Source organism: Triticum urartu, chromosome 3A (genome assembly GCF_056163025.1).
Source record: "Triticum urartu cultivar PI428250 chromosome 3A, HENAU_Tu73, whole genome shotgun sequence".
Lineage (NCBI taxonomy): Eukaryota > Viridiplantae > Streptophyta > Magnoliopsida > Poales > Poaceae > Triticum > Triticum urartu.
In genome coordinates this window covers 663,331,839-663,351,100 of record NC_141875.1, presented here as the reverse complement: position 1 = coordinate 663,351,100, position 19,262 = coordinate 663,331,839, and the positions used below count along the sequence as shown (strand labels likewise).

The 19,262-nt window shown below is 47.0% G+C and overlaps 1 protein-coding gene across 1 annotated transcript; it reads left to right on the top strand.

Annotated features, from left to right (window-relative positions):
• Positions 1–8,110: 8,110 nt before the first annotated feature.
• On the top strand, positions 8,111–9,407 carry LOC147981189 (uncharacterized). The gene has a single exon (XM_087517045.1). It carries the CDS (start codon positions 8,273–8,275, stop codon positions 9,248–9,250), a length of 978 nt encoding a protein of 325 aa, XP_087373171.1. The 5' UTR covers positions 8,111–8,272; the 3' UTR covers positions 9,251–9,407.
• Positions 9,408–19,262: the final 9,855 nt, after the last annotated feature.

The window sequence follows — 19,262 nt, the reverse complement described above, 5'->3', positions numbered from 1 at the left end:
AGTCATTGAAAAATCTTATCAAGCGTCTTGATCTATCTCTATAGATCATGATGCCCAATATGTAAGCAACTTCACCGAGGTCTTTCTTTGAAAAAATCCTTTCAAACACTCCTTTATGATTTCCAGACAATTCTACATCATTTCCGATCAACAATATGTCATTCACATATACTTATCAGAAAGGTTGTAGCGCTCCCACTCACTTTCTTGTAAATACAGGCTTCACTAAAAGTCTGTATAAAACTATATGCTTTGATCAACTTATCAAAGTGTATATTCCAACTCCGATATGCTTGCACCAGTCCATAGATGGATCGCTGGAGCTTGCACATTTTTTAGCACATTTAGGGTTGACAAAACCTTCTAGTTGCATCGCTACGAATGAGAAAATCTCATTGTAGTCAACACCTTGAACTTGTCAAAAAATGTTTTTCGACAATTCGAGCTTTGTAGATAGTAACACTACTATCAGCTTCCGTCTTCCTCTTGAAGATCCATTTATTCTCTATGGCTTGCCTATCATTGGACAAGTCCACCAAAGTCCATACTATGTTCTCATACATGGATCCCATCTCAGATTTCATGTCCTCAAGCCATTTTGCAGAATCTGGGCTCATCATCGCTTCCTCATACTCCCTCCGTTCCAAATTACTCGTCGCAGAAATGAATGTATCTAGAACTAAAATACATCTAGATACATCCATACCTGCGACAACTAATTCGGAACGGAGGGAGTAGTTCGTAAGTTCATCATGGTCTAGTAACATGACTTCCAGTACAAGATTACCGTACCACTCTGGTGCGGATCGTACTCTGGTTGACCTATGAAGTTCTGTAGTAACTTGATCCGAAGTTTCATGATCATCATCATTAACTTCCTCTCTAGTTGGTGTAGGCATCACGGGAACAGATTTCTTTGATGAACTACTTTCCAATTCGAGAGAAGGTACAATTACCTCATCAAGTTCTACTCCCCTCCACTCACTTATTTCGAGAGAAACTCATTCTCTAGAAAGGATCCATTCTTAGCAATGAAAATCTTGCCTTCGGATCTGTGATAGAAGGTGTACCCAACAGTTTCCTTTGGGTATCCTATGAAGACACATTTCTCCGATTTGGGTTCGAGCTTATCAGGTTGAAGCTTTTTCACATAAGCATCATAGCCCCAAACTTTAAGAAACGACATCTTAGGTTTCTTGCTAAACCACAGTTCATATGGTGTCGTCTCAACGGATTTAGATGGTGCCATATTTAACGTGAATGCAGCTGTCTCTAATGCATAACCACAAAATGATAGTGGTAAATCGGTAAGAGACATCATAAATCGCACCATATCTAATAAAATACAGTTACGATGTTCGGACACACCATTATGCTATGGTGTTCCACGTGGCATGAGTTTGTGAAACTATTCCACATTGTTTTAATTGAAAGCCAAACTCGTAACTCAAATATTCGCCTCTACGATCAGATCATAGAAACTTTATTTTCTTGTTACGATGATTCTCTACTTCACTCTGAAATTCTTTGAACTTTTCAAATGTTTCAGACTTGTGTTTCATTAAGTAGATATACCCATATCTGCTCAAATCATCTCTGAAGGTCAGAAAATAACAATACCTGCCGCGAGCCTCAACACTCATCGGATCGCATACATCAGTATGTATTATTTCCAATAAGTCAGTTGCTCGCTCCATTGTTCCGAAGAACGGAGTCTTAGTCATCTTACCCATGGGGCATGCTTCGCAAGCATCAAGTGATTCCAAAAGCCCATCAGCATGGAGTTTCTTCTTGCACTTTACACCAATATGACCTAAACGACAATTCCACAAATATGTTGCACTATCATTATCAACTTTGCATCTTTTGGCATCAATATTATGAATATGTGTATCACTACGATCGATATTCAATAAACCATTCACCTTGAGTGTATGACCTCAGAAGGTATTATTCATGTAAACAGAATAACAATTATTCTTTGACTTAAATGAATAACCGTATTGCAATAAACATGATCCAATCATATTATGCTCAACGCAAACACCAAATAACATTTTTTTAGGTTCAATACTAATCCCGAAGGTAAAGGGAGTGTGCGATGTTGATCTTATCAACCTTGGAATCACTTCCAACACTCATCGTCACCTTGCCCTAAACTAGTCTTTGTTCATTTTGTAACTCATGTTTCGAGTTACTAATCATAGCAACTGAACCAGTATCAAATACCCAGGGGCTACTATGAACACTAGTAAAGTACACATCAATAACATGTATATCATATATATACTTTTGTTCACTTTGTCATCCTTATCCGCCAAGTATTTGGGCCGGTTCCGCTTCTAGTGACCATTTCCTTCGCAGTAGAAGCACTCAGTTTCAGGCTTGGGTCTAGCTTTGTGCTTCTACATGGGAGTGGCAACTTGCTTGTCATTCTTCTTGAAGTTCCTTTTCTTTCCCTTGCCCTTTTACTTGAAACTAGTGGTCTTGTGAACCATCAACATTTGATGATTTTCTGGATTTCTACCTTCGTTGATTTCAGCATCACGAAGAGCTCAAGAATCATTTTCGTCATCCCTTGCATATTATAGTTCATCACGAAGTTCCAGTAACTTGGTGATAGTGTCTAGAGAACTCTGTCAATCACTATCTTATCTGGAAGATTAACTCCCACTTGATTCAAGCGATTGTAGTACTCAGACATTCTGAGCACATGCTCAATGGTTGAGCTATTCTCCTCCATCTTATAGGCAAAGTACTTGTCAGAGGTCTCATACCTCTCGACTCGGGCATGAGTCTGAAATACCAATTTCAACTCTTGGAACATCTCATATTCTCCATGGCGTTTTAAAACATTTTTAAGTCCCGCTTCTAAGCCATAAATCATGGTGCACTAAAACTATCAAGTAGTCATCATACCGAGCTTGTCAAACGTTCATAACGTCTGCATTTGCTCCTGCAATAGTTCTGTCACCTAGCGGTGCATCAAGGACATAATTCTTCTGTGCAGCAATGAGGATAATCCTCAGATCACGGACCTAGTCCGCATCATTGCTACTATCAATTTTCAACTTAGTTTTCTCTAGGAACATATCATAAATAAAGCGGGGAAGCTATTTGCGAGCAATTGATCTACAACATAGATATGCAAATACTATCATGACTAAGTTCATGATAAATTAAAGTTCAATTAATCATATTACTTAAGAACTCCCACTTAGATAGACATCCCTCTAGTCATCTAAATGATCACGTGATCCAAATCAACTAAACAATGTACGATCATCACATGAGATGGAGTAGTTTTCAATGGTGAACATCACTATGTTGATCATATCTACTATATGATTCACGCTCGACCTTTCGGTCTCAGTGTTCTGAGGCCATATCTGCATATGCTAGGCTCTTGAAGTTTAACCCAAGTATTCTACGTGTGCAAAACTGGCTTGCACCCGTTGTATGTGAACGTAGAGCTTATCAAACCCGATCATCACGTGGTGTCTCGGCACGACGAACTATAGCAACGGTGCATACTCAGAGAGAACACTTGTGTCTTGAAATTTAGTGAGAGATCATCTTATAATGCTACCGCCGTACTAAGCAAAATAAGATGCATAAAGGATAAACATCACATGCAATCAATATAAGTGATATGATATGGCCATCATCATCTTGTGCCTTTGATCTCCATCTCAAAAGCACCGTCATGGCTTGACACCTTGATCTCCACCGAAGCATCGTTGTCGTCTCGCCAACTATTGCTTCTACGACTATCACTACAGCTTAGTGATAAAGTAAAGCAATTACATGGCGATTGCATTTAATACAATAAAGAGACAACCATATGGCTCATGCCAGTTGCCGATAACTGTTACAAAACATGATCATCTCATAGAACAATTTATATATCATCACGTCTTGACCATATCACATCATAGCAAGCCCTGCAAAAACAAGTTAGACATCCTCTACTTTGTTGTTGCAAGTTTTACGTGGCTGCTATGGGCTTCTAGCAAGAACCATTCTTACCTACGCATTAAAACCACAACGCTTTTTTGTCAAGTGTGTTGTTTTAACCTTCAATAAGGACCGGGCGTAGTCACACTCGATTCAACTAAAGTTGGAGAAATAGACACCTACTAAACACATGTGTGCAACGCACGGCGGTCATGTAATTTCGGTCTGGACCGCTTCATCCAACAATACCGCCGAATCAATGTATGACACGCTGATAAGCAGTATGACTATTATCGCCCACAACTCTTTGTGTTCTACTCGTGCATATAACATCTACGCATAGACCTGGCTCGGATCCCACTGTTGGGGAACACAGTATTTCATAAAATTTTACCTACGATCACGCAAGATCTATCTAGGAGATGCATAGCAATGAGCGGGGAGAGTGTGTCTGTGTACCCTCGTAGACCGAAAGCGGAAGCGTTAAGTAACGCGGTTGATGTAGTTGAACGTCTTCGCGATCCAACTGATCAAGTATGAACGCACGACACCTCCGCGATCTGCACACGTTCAGCTCGATGACGTCCCTCGAAATCTAGATTCAGCTGAGGCCGAGGGAGAGTTTCGTCAGCACGACGGCATGGTGACGATGATGATGAAGTTACCGACGCAGGGCTTCGCCTAAGCACCACGACAATATGACCGAGGTGGAAATCTGTGGAGGGGGCACCGCACACGGCTAAGAAATCAACTTGTGTGTCTATGGGGTGCCCCCCTCCCCGTATATAAAGGAGAGGAGGAGGGGGTCGGCCGGCCTCAAGGGGTGCGCCCCAAGGGGGGGGAGGTGGATCCTACTCCTACTAGGAGTAGGTTCCCCGCTTTCCTAGTCCAACTAGGAGGGGAAGGAAAGAGGAAGAGGGGAGAAGGAAAGCCCCCCCCCCAATTTGGATTGGGCTTGGGGGGCGCGCGCCTCCACTTGGCCTCCTCCTCCTCTCTTTCAGTAGGGCCCATGAAGGCCCATTAACCCCCCGGGGGGTTCCGGTAACCCCCCAGTACTCCGGAAAATGCCCCAACGTATCCGAAACCTTTCCGGTGTCCAAACATAACGTTCCAATATATCAATCTTTATGTATAGACCATTTCGAGACTCCTCGTCATGTCCGTGATCACATCCGGGACTCCGAACAAACTTCGGTACGGCAAATCACATAACTCACAATACATATCGTCATCGAACGTTAAGCGTGCGGACCCTACGGGTTTGAGAACTATGTGGACATGGCCGAGACTCATCTCCAGTCAATAACCAATAGCGGAACCTGGATGCTCATATTGGTTCCTACATATTCTACGAAGATCTTTATCGGTCAAACCGCATAACAACATACGTTGTTCCCTTTGTCATCGGTATGTTACTTGCCCGAGATTTGATCGTCGGTATCATCATACCTAGTTCAATCTCGTTACCGGGAAGTCTCTTTACTCGTTCTGTAATGCATCCTCCCGTAACTAACTCATTAGTTAAATTGCTTGCAAGGCTTATAGTGATGTGCATTATCGAGAGGGCCCAGAGATACCTCTCCGACAATTGGAGTGACAAATCATAATCTCGATCTATGCCAACTCAACAAACACCATCGGAGACACTTGTAGAGCATCTTTATAATCACCCAGTTACGTTGTGACGTTTGATAGCACATTAAGTGTTCCTCCGGTATTCGGGAGTTGCATAATCTCATAGTCATAGAAACATGTATAAGTGATGAAGAAAGCAATAGCAATAAACTAAACGATCATAGTGCTAAGCTAACGGATGGGTCTAGTCCATCAAATCATTCTCTAATGACGTGATCTCGTTCATCAAATGATAACGCATGTCCATGGCTAGGAAACTTAACCATCTTTGATTAACCAGCTAGTCAAGTAGATGCATACTAGGGACACTCTGTTTGTCTATGTATTCACACATGTACTAAGTTTCCGGCTAATACAATTCTAGTATGAATAATAAACATTTATCATGATATAAGGAAATATTAATAACAACTTTATTATTGCATCTAGGGCATATTTCCTTCAGTTTTTGGCTGTGGCCGGTAGGCATTATATACAGAAGTATCAGAGACGTATCATGTTGCGATCACGATCTCAAACCCACTTGGTTTCCAAGTCGTATACTTACCGCACAAAAAACAATCAACTTGTCTGCTAAGTCATAAAAAATAAAATGACAAAAGGAAGCTACGCCCATGCAAGGGCATAGATCGAATTTCGGCGGATCATTCATGCGCATGTCGCATGCACGCATGGCCCCCATCCAAACAGGCGAGGCGAGTAAAGCGCATGTTGCCCCTCCTGTTTCTCTTCTCAACACATCATCTAGTGTGGTGGAGAGAATCCACTATCTAAAGAGGACAAATACTTTCTCTAGTAACATCATGTGACTAAACTTTTAGCATCACCATCATTTATACATGGGCTTCTTTGAGATTTCAGAAATTATACATGGGCTATTCCTAACACCGGGACAGTTGCATAGACGATAGGCCCACATCACAACGACTACAAAAACGAGTATAGCCTGAACGTTGGCCTAAACCGAAGAAATAATGGTCAAGGCGCCGAAGGCTGTGCTCATACTGTTTTTTCACATAGTACATGCGATGGATATATATGCGCACATACACTTTTCATATATGCATGCACGCGCATTCTATCCTATCAACACTTACGAAAGACTGAGCCGGCACATTATGTTGAGATTGACAAAATCATCACAAGTATCTTCATAGTTGATAGAAAAGTCGTTTCTCACTGAACTAACATCACCGGAAAGCCTGAACCAAATCTAGAAAATTGGAGAGCGTGTTCTGTCTGTATACACGCCATAAAGAAAAAAATAATTACCATATTTTATTTCTCAATTACTGCATGCTTATCAGTCTACTATACACCTCCATCTGGCACTGACAGGAAGGATATCAAAGACCCTGAGTATACTACTACTCTTGTTTGTATCCTGGCGTGCGTCCCTCTCCCAGACCTTGACCACGGTTCCATGATTAATGGCTACAGCTAATCAGGCGATACTTAATGGTGGTGTGGCTTAAGTGGTTGATGACAGTGGAATACGGCTGATTGTCCTGTTGGTTTGTCCCCTGGGGAAGCGGCTGCGGCGCTGGCTGGCCGCACCTCCGGACTCGCACGGTTGTCTGCTTCCTCGCCTCGCTGTCGTTGGCTTGTTGAAGACCAAGCTGATGGATCCACTTGGACCAACTGTGTGCCCGTGTGTGTGTACAATATTACCATATGTGGCGCGTAGCCTTGCAGATTTTATGCTGTGTTGTCTACTTGTCACACAGATTGAGTCAAATGTGAGTTCATGCTGCACGATGCTTTACAGCTATCACAATCATAAGAGAATCTACAGGCAGGGCCATCAAATTCGGCCCTCAAACGCAGGTCACCGGGCACTTTGCTCCTTAACTTGTCTCCTCCACATCCGCCCTCCTCGAATGCGGTATCCTATATCTATACTGTACATGCAACATGAACATAAATAAATTATATAGATCATCAACATAAATTAGGTACATCATCGCATGGACTATGAACACAGACATAACCAGGACGGAGGTACCACTGCCGAATTCGCAGCACTTGCCCTTTTCAGTTCTGATGATTCAAAACACCCAAAGCAACTGCAGTTCCTTCATTCAATGCGAAAGTACATTGAACACTGCCCTTGCCACAAACACACACCAACTCAAAAGCCAGGAGCTCCATTTTTTTCACCTGGTGATTTGACCCATCATATACATTCTCATCTCTCCAACCAAGGACACATTTTGTCACAGATTGTTCTTCTTAGAGATGTCACAGGCACATAATACGCATTGAGGTCACCCATGCATGCAACACCCAGCCCAAACGCCAAAAATAGCACGACTTTTGTTAAGGTGCTAGTCTTATGTACGTGGTCATCTGTATATTAACTAAACAGAACAAAATCGAACTTTGTCTGATGATCATAACAAGAGACAAGACAGAGGCACCAACTTAAAAGAATCCCCTAACCTTCATGCGTGTCTTCCTATCACCGCACAATATATTCTTTGTCTCATCGTCTCTTCTCATAAAAACACGTTTAGTTGGCCTTCTCTTCTTATAAGCACTCCACACACCCATCTCCAACCCCAGCTCCTCTTCTCCTCCTAGCTCATTGTTCAAACTTCAAACACATATTTTCTGTCTCTACTCTCCTTCCTCATTGCCCATAAGCTCCTGCGTCTGTGTTCGTCCTCTTGCGACGCTAATGGCGTGCCTGTCCTCCTCGCCGTCCGGCCGGCGCCTGTCGGAGCTGCTGGAGGAGAGGCAGGAGCCCTTCTTCCTTGACCTCCACCTCCTGGAGAAGGGCTGCTCGGGCCGGCTCCTCGATGGCTATGACACCGCCCTGTGCTGGCCAGCCGCAGCCGCCGGCAACGACGCGGCGTCCGTGCTCAAGCGACTCACCAGCAAGAAGAAGAAGGCTGCAGCGAGCACCCGTGGTACGAAGCGGCAGCAGCAGCCGCCGGCGGGCTCCGGGCTCCTGCGGCTGCTGATCTCCAAGATCCTCCACGGCAAGGCGGCCAACCAGAAGCCCGCCGCCCTGCAGTGCTCCGAGTCATTCAAGAGGGTCGCGCCGTCGCCGTTGCCCTGCTCCAAGCATCTCGACGCCGTGAAGCTCAGGGCCGACGCAGGGGTCGTCAGCGGCCAGGAGACGGAGTATTCCGACTCCGAATACGACGACGAGAAGCAGCAGAGCCCGGTCTCCGTTTTGGAGCACCCGTTCGAGAGCTCTCCTGTCCACGGCCAGAGCAGGTTCTCCTACGTACAAGACTCGCCCAAGAACGCCATGGCCGTCGTCCGGGAGCTCCTCATGGAGATGGAGACGGCTTACACGCCTGCGCTGTGCACCCAGTTGTTCGCCAAGTCTGAGGGCCTCGTCAATGACGCCAACGATCTTGCCGACCACGACGGCGGCGACGACTACTACTATCGCACGAGCCCTAAGAACTTCCAAGAGGAAGACGGGACCGCGGCCGCCGGCAGCCCTGCCACCAGCGCCGCCTACTGGGCGACGCACCGAGCGGAGCTGGCCAGGGTGTCCGAGCTAGTCTCCTCGGAGGTGCCAAGGTCGAGACTGGACGCCGCCAGCGTGCAGCCGGAGCGACGGGACGTCGGCGCCGACATAGAGACCGCTTTGCTCGATGCCTTGGTGCTGGAGCTCGTCATGGATCTCGGTGGCTGCTAATCGATGACGCCCAATCCGCCAGTGTAGGTGCAGGACCAAGAACAGAGCGGCCACCTCTGTGTTGCGTTGCTCTGTTTTTGTTGAGTAGTTGCTCATAGGACGGGCCCTGGTACTCAGTGCCAAGTGGAGGCCGTAGACAAAATAAAATATATTAATTAATTGATTTGTTCTTTCTTTGAGAAAATTGATTTGTCCTTTATGGTTATATGGGCATCTCTAGCAGACCCATGTAATGCCTCGATACATAAAATAACCGTCAAAATATGGGTCCATATGAAAAATGCTATCCGATCAGACCTCGCAAATGCGTCGGAGCCGTAAATTTTTTTAAGGGGCGCAGAAAACATCTCTATCAAACCTGTGAAAATAAGGATTTTAAAGGCGACCCGAACGGGCCATGTATACGTGAAAGCCCATTGACGGGAATTCAGCTGCCATCGGAAACTTCATGGCTTGCTCCCGTCCGCCCGTCCTCGGCCACCGGCGTCCGCCCCGACTGCCGCGCTCGCCAGCTGTTCGCCATGCTCGCCGGCCGTCCGTCGTGCCGGCCTGCGGCTCTCTCGACAGATGAGCTACCTAGCTAGCTAGCTAGACGCGCATCGATTGAGCTGCTAGCTAGCGAACGGAGGAGTTCGGCCACCGCCCGCGCTGCCCTGGCTGCCTTGGTGTCTGCCTGCGCGCCCCGGCCGTCTGCTGCTGCAATCGGCACTGCTGCTGGCCCCGGCTCGGTCACGCTCGGTGGCGAGCACGAAGAGACGGCCGCGGAGGCAGGATGCGCACATGCTGAGGGGATGGAGGTTGAGATGGGAAGGGGCGTGAGAAAGAAGATGGTATATTTAAAGAATACTCTTTTTTATGGGTTGATTATACGGGTGCTGTCCGGCCGCAGCTAAAATCGATCTTATAACGCGTTTTCATCATTCCGTAAAACATTTATACGGGTTGTGATTTTAAGGGGTCTGCTAAAAATGCTCTAAGCAGCTAGAACAGGCTTTGTATTTTTTTTATTTTAAAACATGACAACGTTTATAGCCGGATCCCTACTTTTCTCCTTAAACGTCCGAAACATCTGTCCGGTCAGTGCCGGTCTAAACAGAATGATCCAACCGGATCCTATTTTATCCCTAAATATCTGACCGGCGTGTCTCAAACCCATCTCAAATCTGGGCAATACGAGGCTGACGGTCAGTGGTCACGCCCGGGCACTCCTGCCACCTCAGCTAGCTAGCGCACGTCCCCTCAAAAAAAAAAAAAAAAAAAAAACTAGCTAGCGCACGCACCCAGTCATCCACACTTTTCCTTTCATCTCTCTCCTCACACCCATGGCCGAAGCCGGGCATCCACACCTGCCCCCTGGCCGTCGCCCCCGTCGCCGAGATCAAGCGCCCGCGGCCCGCCTCGCGCCGACGGCCACTCCCAGGCCCGTGGCATCCGTACGTGCATCCGCGCGCCCGCACGCCCGAACTCACGCCCAAGGCTGCTCCCAGGTCGGAGCTCGCGCGCCCGCGGCACCGTCGGCACGGGCTCACCACGAGCTGCCCGAGGATGCTCGCGCTGCATCGTGGCCTCCGGCCGCCGCGCTCGCGTGCTCACGCAGCCGTCCGTGCGGGCCGCCGTGCTTGCGTGCAGGCCGTCCGTAGCCGCATGCGAGCGTGCGGACGGGTCGCTAGCTTGCGTGCTAGCCGCAGCCGGACACTTGCTGGCGTGCTTGCCGTGGCGTGGTAGCTAGCCGTGAGTGCTAGGCAAGCTAGCTGCCGGTGCCGCTGCTATGCATGCGTTCTTGCCTGCTTGCTCTGGCCCGGCAGTGGGTGCTGCCGCTGCATGCGTGCTCCGTCCGGGCAGCATGTCTCGCCAGGCAGCCGTGTGGGTGCAGCGCGTGTGTATTGGAATGGGTGTTCATGCAAGCGTGCTTCGTCCGGCCGGCGACGACGGATCCAACGTGTTTGATAAAATGTCTACAAATATGAGAGGTTGAAAGTAGGGGTTGTGGACTTGTGGTTGTATGGCACAAAAAGCAGGGGCAGACGTTTGAGACTTCAAATTAGTACATCCTTACTGCAGATGCTCTAGTTACTAATTGCAACGGAGTCTAAATATTTTACTCACTATGTTCCAAAATAATTGCCGCTGATTTAGTGCTAAATCGGTACAAAATTTATACTAAATCAGTGACACTTCTTTTATGACGGAGGTAGTAATACATTAGCCGGTGATTTTCCTGTGCATATTATGTGATTATATAAATAAATGTTTTATCAAATCTTGTCTATGGTTTACGTATCTAAATAAATTTTAGGATTTATTTAGCGTTTACCAAAGAAACATAATTTCACCCAAGGAAAGCCTCGTAGTCCGTTGATCAGGCACACAGCGAAATCCTCAAATAGAATTATGTTTTTGACAAATCACAGAACATCATAGTCATAACTTTCACCGTGTGTTGATCAACAGACTATGAGGTTTTCACCTGGTTTTTAATTAATTAATTGGACAACTATCAGATAGATTGAGTCTTAGGGGGATTCAGCTTGAGTACAAAAGATAATTCTGGATGGGGTTATGTGCTTCTATCACATCATCTCGAAGTTCGAGACAATAACATTTTAGTTTCATAAAATTAACTTTTCTGCATTTGTCGGAAACATTTTCACTGTAGCTATAGAGACCATCCGATTGCGGGAGAGAAATGTATAGTACTACACTGATAGTGATCTAGACGATCTTATATTCTTTACGGAGGGAGTATCAGACTGGCCATGTACATTTTTTTTACACTCCTGGCCTTGAACATTTACTTATCAAAACATTTCCAGAGACAGCCAAATCAAATTACCAAGGCAAAACAAGGTTACTGAAATTGAAGATCAACCTCCTTTTCCTTGGATACCTATGGCCGCTGCCACCTCAGAGGCACTCCTTTGTCAGCCTCTGCAGCGTCGGCGGTGTTGTTTAATGCCCTGGTCTCCCAAGTCACCTTCATGTCACCTTCCTGCACTTGTCTTATTGCTCTTATATTTCTGCCACAAAATACACACCTCACCGCTAATTAAGGTGCTGCATCCAGAAATCACAACAGAAAAGAAAAAGAGGCACAAAAACTATGAGGTGACTAGAGGCCAGGCGCCTGAATTTATAATTTACTAGTAGGTCAGTAATTTTTTTTTACAACTGGCTAAAGTGTGCATGCAGCGTGCCGCATGGATGCTGGTAGTCTCTGCCACAGTAATCTAAACATATGCTCGTTCTAATTAGTTGATGCGTGTTACGAGTTGGCTTGCATGCATGGCACGAGTTTCATGTACCAGCGTACGTAGGAGTGGTAGTACCAGTTGAGATCAATTTGGATTTATGGTTAGCTTTCTTAGTACGTGTCCGTGAAGATTAGAAAACTAGAAGATGCCCCGCGTGTTGCTGCGGGATTTGTTGATGAATTTCTAAGTAATATGGACATATTAAGGAAGATAACAATTTGAATCAATAATCCAAACGAATATATGGTATATGAAGATTGGGAATGGAGAAATCTGGGAGAACCTGGTATAGAGAGGGGATTGTGAAATAGGTTGCTACTACTGATTGCAAGAGCAAACTACAAAAAATGGCATGTATATAATTCCAATCCAGCATACACAATATGTTCAGTTTTGCAACCAATTCAAAACAGCAACTTAGTAACTTATTGGATGACTAAACAAATTTTATTGATCGGAATACAAAGGTACTAAGGCATATCTCCGTAGTTACCAGTTTAATTTTCCCTCTTTTGTTTACATGGAAAGATTTACAGCCATATCAAACTAAATAAATAATGCTATATATGTAGATGTAATACGACGTGCAGTAACCTGATCATGTCAAGTTTAAACCTCTAACAAACAATTATATAACTTGAGCTCGGCCAAGACATGGATAGGACTATAGGTGTTGGGGATATAACTATTTACGTAAGCCGCCCAGGAGGGGCCGAGTTGTTCAAAAAGAAGCCCATCTGAAGCCTAAGACCAAGACGTGAAGATGGCGGTTCAGTAAAGGGTCTAAAAGCCCACAGGCGATTTATAGCCCATGGTGATAAGCCGCCATGAGGGCGTGACTTGTATTGTAAGGTAGAAATAACTAGTCACCGAGCCGGACACTGTTTATGAGCTGGCCGGGACTCTGTAAGCTGTAGGGCGTCGACCCGTGTATATAAGGGAACGACCCGCTGGCGGCTTAGGGTAAGAAACAACCAATCGAGAACCGGGCATAGCGTATCTCGCTCCCTAGCCGTCGAAACCTCAAGCAATACCAACCTAACTAGATGTAGGCCTTCCTTCACCGTAAGGGGCTGAACTAGTATAAACCTCATGTGTCCTTTGTCCCGATTAACCCCTTTAAGCTTCCTAGTTGCGATGGCTCCACGATCAAGTCCTTGCGAGAGGACATCTGCCGTGACAATTCCACGACAGTTGGCGCCCACCATGGGGCCAGCGCACGGTGGATTTGAGTTCTTGAAGGGCAGCTTCGAAGGGCTCAAGGGATACGCAGTTGGCCGGATGACCAAGAGTCGTCGCGGCAAGATCTACATCGACGACGAAGGCTGGGGCCCCGACGCCGGCTCAATTGAATACGGATATTGGGTCCCCTTCGGCGGAATTCACGTCTTCATCGGCCGGATTGGTGAGCCGGGCCCTGAGTCGGACAGCTGCACCGACCTCGTCGAGACGGCTCGGCGTGCGAAAACCGCCCGAGCTCAACCCGTCGTGAAGCGTGCCTTTGTGGGTTGCATCCACGGAGGTGAACCTCCTGAAGGATCTGAAGGTGATGGTGAGCCGGCCGTCCTCTCTGACGGTGATTCGTCCGCCGGCTCAACAGATTCGCTGTATCAGGTTCAAGATGGTGTGCTTGGGGGCTGTTCCGATGGCAGCACTATTCCGGACCCCTCAGAGTCGCCAAACTGGGCAGGAGTCTTCATGGCTAGTACTCAACCCGGCCAAAATTCTACGGCCTCAGCGGCGATAATGTCCGGGTTAGGAGCAGCCGGGGCAGGAGGCCCTGTGCGTTCACCGGCTCAGGTGCTGATGGATCTCATGGATAAGCTTACGGCTTTGTTAACGGTGACAGTCATCCCTGCGAACCAATCTGAACATGAGGCAGAGGTGGCACAGGTTCGCGACGAGATCGCCCGGGCCAAGGAAACCTTAGCAGCTGAAGACGCTAGATTAGCAACAGAGCGGGCGGCTTTGGACGTACATGCGCAGTAACTCCAGGCAGAGGCCTTGCAGCTCACGTTGAGCTTAAACGCGTCTAATGAGGTAATGAGGAGGAGACATCAGAAAACTCAGTCCCGTTTACCTCAGAATTATGATCCTCGGAATCTCTTTGCTACACCCGGGGCCGGCCCAAGTAACCCGCCAGGTGCGAATCAGCTTATTACATCCGGAGCGGGAGGTCCAGTCCAGCCTCAGGGGATGGCACCTCCTCACGGCAATATGGCACCGCCCAATTACGTACCAATACCACAGGGTCACTTCTCCAACCCCATGGAGAATTTAATCGCAGCGTCAGCACGTTTGGCGGCTCTCCCAGTAGATGGGGATGATCCGACAGCGGTGGAAACCCGGAAGATCAGAGAACTTGTCCAAACAGCCCTGGCCCAGCAAGAAACCTACTCCTACAGCCGGGATAGGATTCACTCGACTCCTCCGCCCTGGTTAGCTCCGCCTCGTCAAAACCGGAGCCCGAGTTACAGCAGACACATGGAGTCAGAGGCCTTGTCAAGTAACGCTCAGCGCCGGAACCACCCCGGCGGGTATAACCCGGTTCAGGATCGGATACGTCAGGAGGACGAGCGGGCGGCTCAGCTAGCGGCTCAGCTAGCAGCCCAACAGAACTCACCGGCTTACCCGACGGCTTCCGTTGAGGCAGGAGTGGCTACTAGAACCGGAGGAGTCCCTTGTCTGGTACCGGCTCTACGCAATGTACGTCTGCCCAAGGATTTCAAGGGACCTCGGAAGGTGCCGAATTATACGGCCGATTTACAGCCTGGGGCGTGGATTGAAAGTTACGAGATGGCTATGGAGCTGCTGGAGGTGAGTGATGAAGCGATGGCTAAATATTTCACAATGATGTTGGACGGCACGGCCCGTTCTTGGTTAAAGGGTTTGCCACCCAATTCCATTAGTTCATGGGCAGAGTTAAAGGCCCGTTTCATCCATAACTTCAAGGATACTTGCAAGCAGTCTATGTCAATTGTGGATCTGACAAATTGTAAACAGGAAGAAGGTGAATCTACGACTCATTGGGTGCGCCGGGTCAAGGATATAATACATTCGTCTGACAAGATGGATGCCGGCTCAACAGTTCTCATGCTGGAGAAGAATTGCCGCTTTGAGCCTCTGAGACAGAAGCTGGGGCGCCTTAAGCGTGATTGCAACAATATGGGGACGCTGATGGCGGCTTTAGTCAAGTATGCCGATTCTGATAGTACCAAGGATCCCGCGTCTGATGAGGAAAAGACAGGGAAGGGAAAGAAGAACGGTAATGGAAAGGGTCAGCAGCATAACCCGGCGATTCAAGGAGGCAATAAGCGTAAGGCGGACGGTAACCCGGAATTTGTGGCCAATGCACAGGGTAATAACCAGAAGCGCAAAGGGAAGCCACCCCGATTTGGTGGGTCAGGTCCGTCTCTTGAGCAACTACTCAATGAGCCCTGCCCGAAACACGGCACCCGGGAACGACCAGCGACTCATTTATGGAAGGATTGCGCAATCATGAAAGCTTTCAAGAATTCTAATACATTTGATGGAAATCAAGGCCCAGGCGGCGGCTCAGGAGCCGGCGGCTTTCATGGCCCGGGCGGTGGTTCAAGATCCGGTTTTCAGGGAAACCAGGGTGGTTATAATCAACAACAGTCTAGTCAGGGAGGTTAGCAGCAGCAGCAGTCGGGTTATCAGAGCCATCCAAAACAGTTAAACAGTGGGCAGTATCACGTGTTCACCACAAGTTTGTGTAAACGGGATCAGAAGGTTCATAAGAGGGTTGTGAATTCTGTTGAACCGGTAGTCCCGCGTTACCTGAGTTGGTCGGAACAGCCTATTGTCTGGAGCAGGGAGGATCACCCTCCCCGGGTTGATAATCCGGGTCAACTGGCCCTAGTGGTGGCACCGCAGGTTGGTGGTTATAAATTTACTAAGGTGCTCATGGATGGAGGTAGCAGCATCAACATCCTCTATTACGAGACCTTTCGGTGCATGGGCTTAACTGACAAGAATTTAAAGACTTCCAACACCGTCTTCCATGGAGTGGTGCCCGTTAAGTCGGCGTATCCTGTGGGTAAGATTGAGCTAGAGGTGGCCTTCGGAGATGAGCATGATTCTAGGGCGGAAAAATTAACTTTTGAAGTGGTTAAAATCAAGAGTCCATATCACGCTTTGTTCGGACGGCCAGCCTATGCCAAGTTCATGGCACGGCCGTGCTATGTTTATCTACAGCTCAAGATGCCGGGTTACAAGGGTGCCATCACTGTGCATGGAAGCCGAAAGGTGGCCCTGGAGTGTGAAGAAGGCGATGCGACTTACACCGAGTCTGTCTGTGCAGCAGAGGAGCTCAAATTTTATCAAGATAACGTTGACCCGGCAGATATGACTTCTCTCAAGAAGCCGACTACGGAGCATGACCCGGCCATGAAGTTTAAATCTGCTGCAGAGACTAAGCTTGTTGATTTTACTCCGGGCGATTCATCTAAGCAATTCAGCATCAGTGCCAACGTGGATCCTAAATAGGAAAGCGCGCTCATCGAGTTCATCCGTGAGAACCGGTTCATCTTTGCATGGAAACCTTATGACATGCCGGGTGTACCGAGAGGACTCGCTGAGCACACTCTTAATATTGATCCAAAGTATAAGCCAGTCAGGCAGTTTCTGCGGCGATTCAATGAAGAGCGACGAAAAGCTATAGGAGAAGAGGTCGCCCGGCTCTTGGCGGCTGGGTTTATTGTCGAAGTTTTTCACCCGGAGTGGTTGGCTAACCCGGTGCTCGTACTCAAGAAAAACGGCACCTGGCAGATGTGTGTGGATTACACGGATTTAAATAAGGCTTGTCCGGCTGATCCTTTTGCTCTCCCCCATATTGATCAAATCATTGATGCTACGGCAGGTTGTGCGCGTTTGAGCTTTTTGGACGCTTATTCTGGTTATCATCAGATCAAGATGGCAGTTAAGGACCAGGAAAAGACGGCTTTCATCACCCCGTTTGGAGCCTTCTGCTATGTGTCTATGCCTTTTGGGCTCAAGAGTGCCCAGGCAACTTATCAACGGTGTGTACAGAATTGTCTCCACAATCAGATTGGGCGCAGTGTTCATGCTTATGTGGATGATATAGTGGTGAAATCTAGAGAGGCGGAAACCTTGATATCTGATCTCAGAGAGACCTTTGACAATCTCCGGGTCTACAAAATGATGCTTAACCCGGAGAAGTGTGTATTTGGTGTGCCTGCAGGCAAGCTTTTGGATTCTTGGTCTCAAACAGGGGCATCGAGGCTAATCCGGAGAAGATTAAGGCAATCACTTCTTTGGCTAAACCGGCATGTATTAATGATGTTCAGCGATTGGCGGGTCGTGTTGCCGCTTTAAGCCGGTTTATAAGCCGGCTAGGTGAGAAGGCCCTACCGCTGTACCAATTGATGAAGAAGGCAGACACCTTTGTCTGGAGTGATGCTGCTAATGCTGCTTTTGAGGATTTGAAGAGGCAGTTATCTGAGCCACCAGTTCTTGTGGCTCCCATTGACAAAGAGCCTTTGCTGTTATATGTGGCTGCTAATTCACGAGCCATTAGTGTGGCAATTGTGGTAGAACGCAAGGAGGCCGGTAAGGAACATCCGGTTCAACGGCCGGTTTATTATGTCAGTGAGGTACTGATGTCTACTACACAACCTTCTTCTTGTAGACGTTGTTGGGCCTCCAAGTGCAGAGGTTTGTAGGACAGTAGAAAATTTCCCTCAAGTGGATGACCTAAGGTTTATCAATCCGTAGGAGGCGTAGGATGAAGATGGTCTCTCTCAAGCAACCCTGCAACCAAATAACAAAGAGTCTCTTGTGTCCCCAACACACCCAATACAATGGTTAATTGTATAGGTGCACTAGTTCGGCGAAGAGATGGTGATACAGGTGGTATATGGATAGTAGATAAAGGTATTTGTAATATGAAATTATAAAAACAGCAAGGTAACGAATGATAAAAGTGAGCGTAAACGGTATTGCAATGATAGGAAATAAGGCCTAGGGTTCATACTTTCACTAGTGTAAGTCCTCTCAACAATACTAACATAATTGGATCATAAAACTATCCCTCAACATGCAACAAAGAGTCACTCCAAAGTCACCAATAGCGGAGAACGAATGAAGAGATTATGGTAGGGTACGAAACCACCTCAAAGTTATTCTTTCCAATCAATCCGTTGGGCTATTCCTATAAGTGTCACAAACAGCCCTAGAGTTCATACTAGAATAACACCTTAAGATACAAATCAACCAAAACCCTAATGTCACCTAAATACTCCAATGTCACCTCAAGTATCCGTGGGCATGATTATACGATATGCATCACACAATCTCAGATTCATCTATTCAACCAACACAAAGGACCTCAAAGAGTGCCCCAAAGTTCTACCGGAGAATCACGACGAAAACGTGTGCCAACCCCTATGCATAGGTTCATGGGCGGAACCCGCAAGTTGGTCACCAAAACATACATCAAGTGAATCACGTGATATCCCATTGTCACCACAGATATCTACAGCAAGACATACATCAAGTGTTCTCAAATCTTTAAAGACTCAATCCGATAAGATAACTTCAAAGGGGAAACTCAATTCATTACAAGAGAGTAGAGGGGGGAGAAAACATCATAGGATCCAAATATAATAGCAAAGCTCGCGATACATCAAGATCGTATCATCTCAAGAACACGAGAGAGAGATCAAACACATAGCTACTGGTACATACCCTCAGCCCCGAGGGAGAACTACTCCCTCCTC

Excerpts from the sequence above, each read along its gene's own strand:
- LOC147981189 (XM_087517045.1), top strand. The coding sequence starts at position 8,273 with ATGGCGTGCCTGTCCTCCTCGCCGTCCGGCCGGCGCCTGTCGGAGCTG.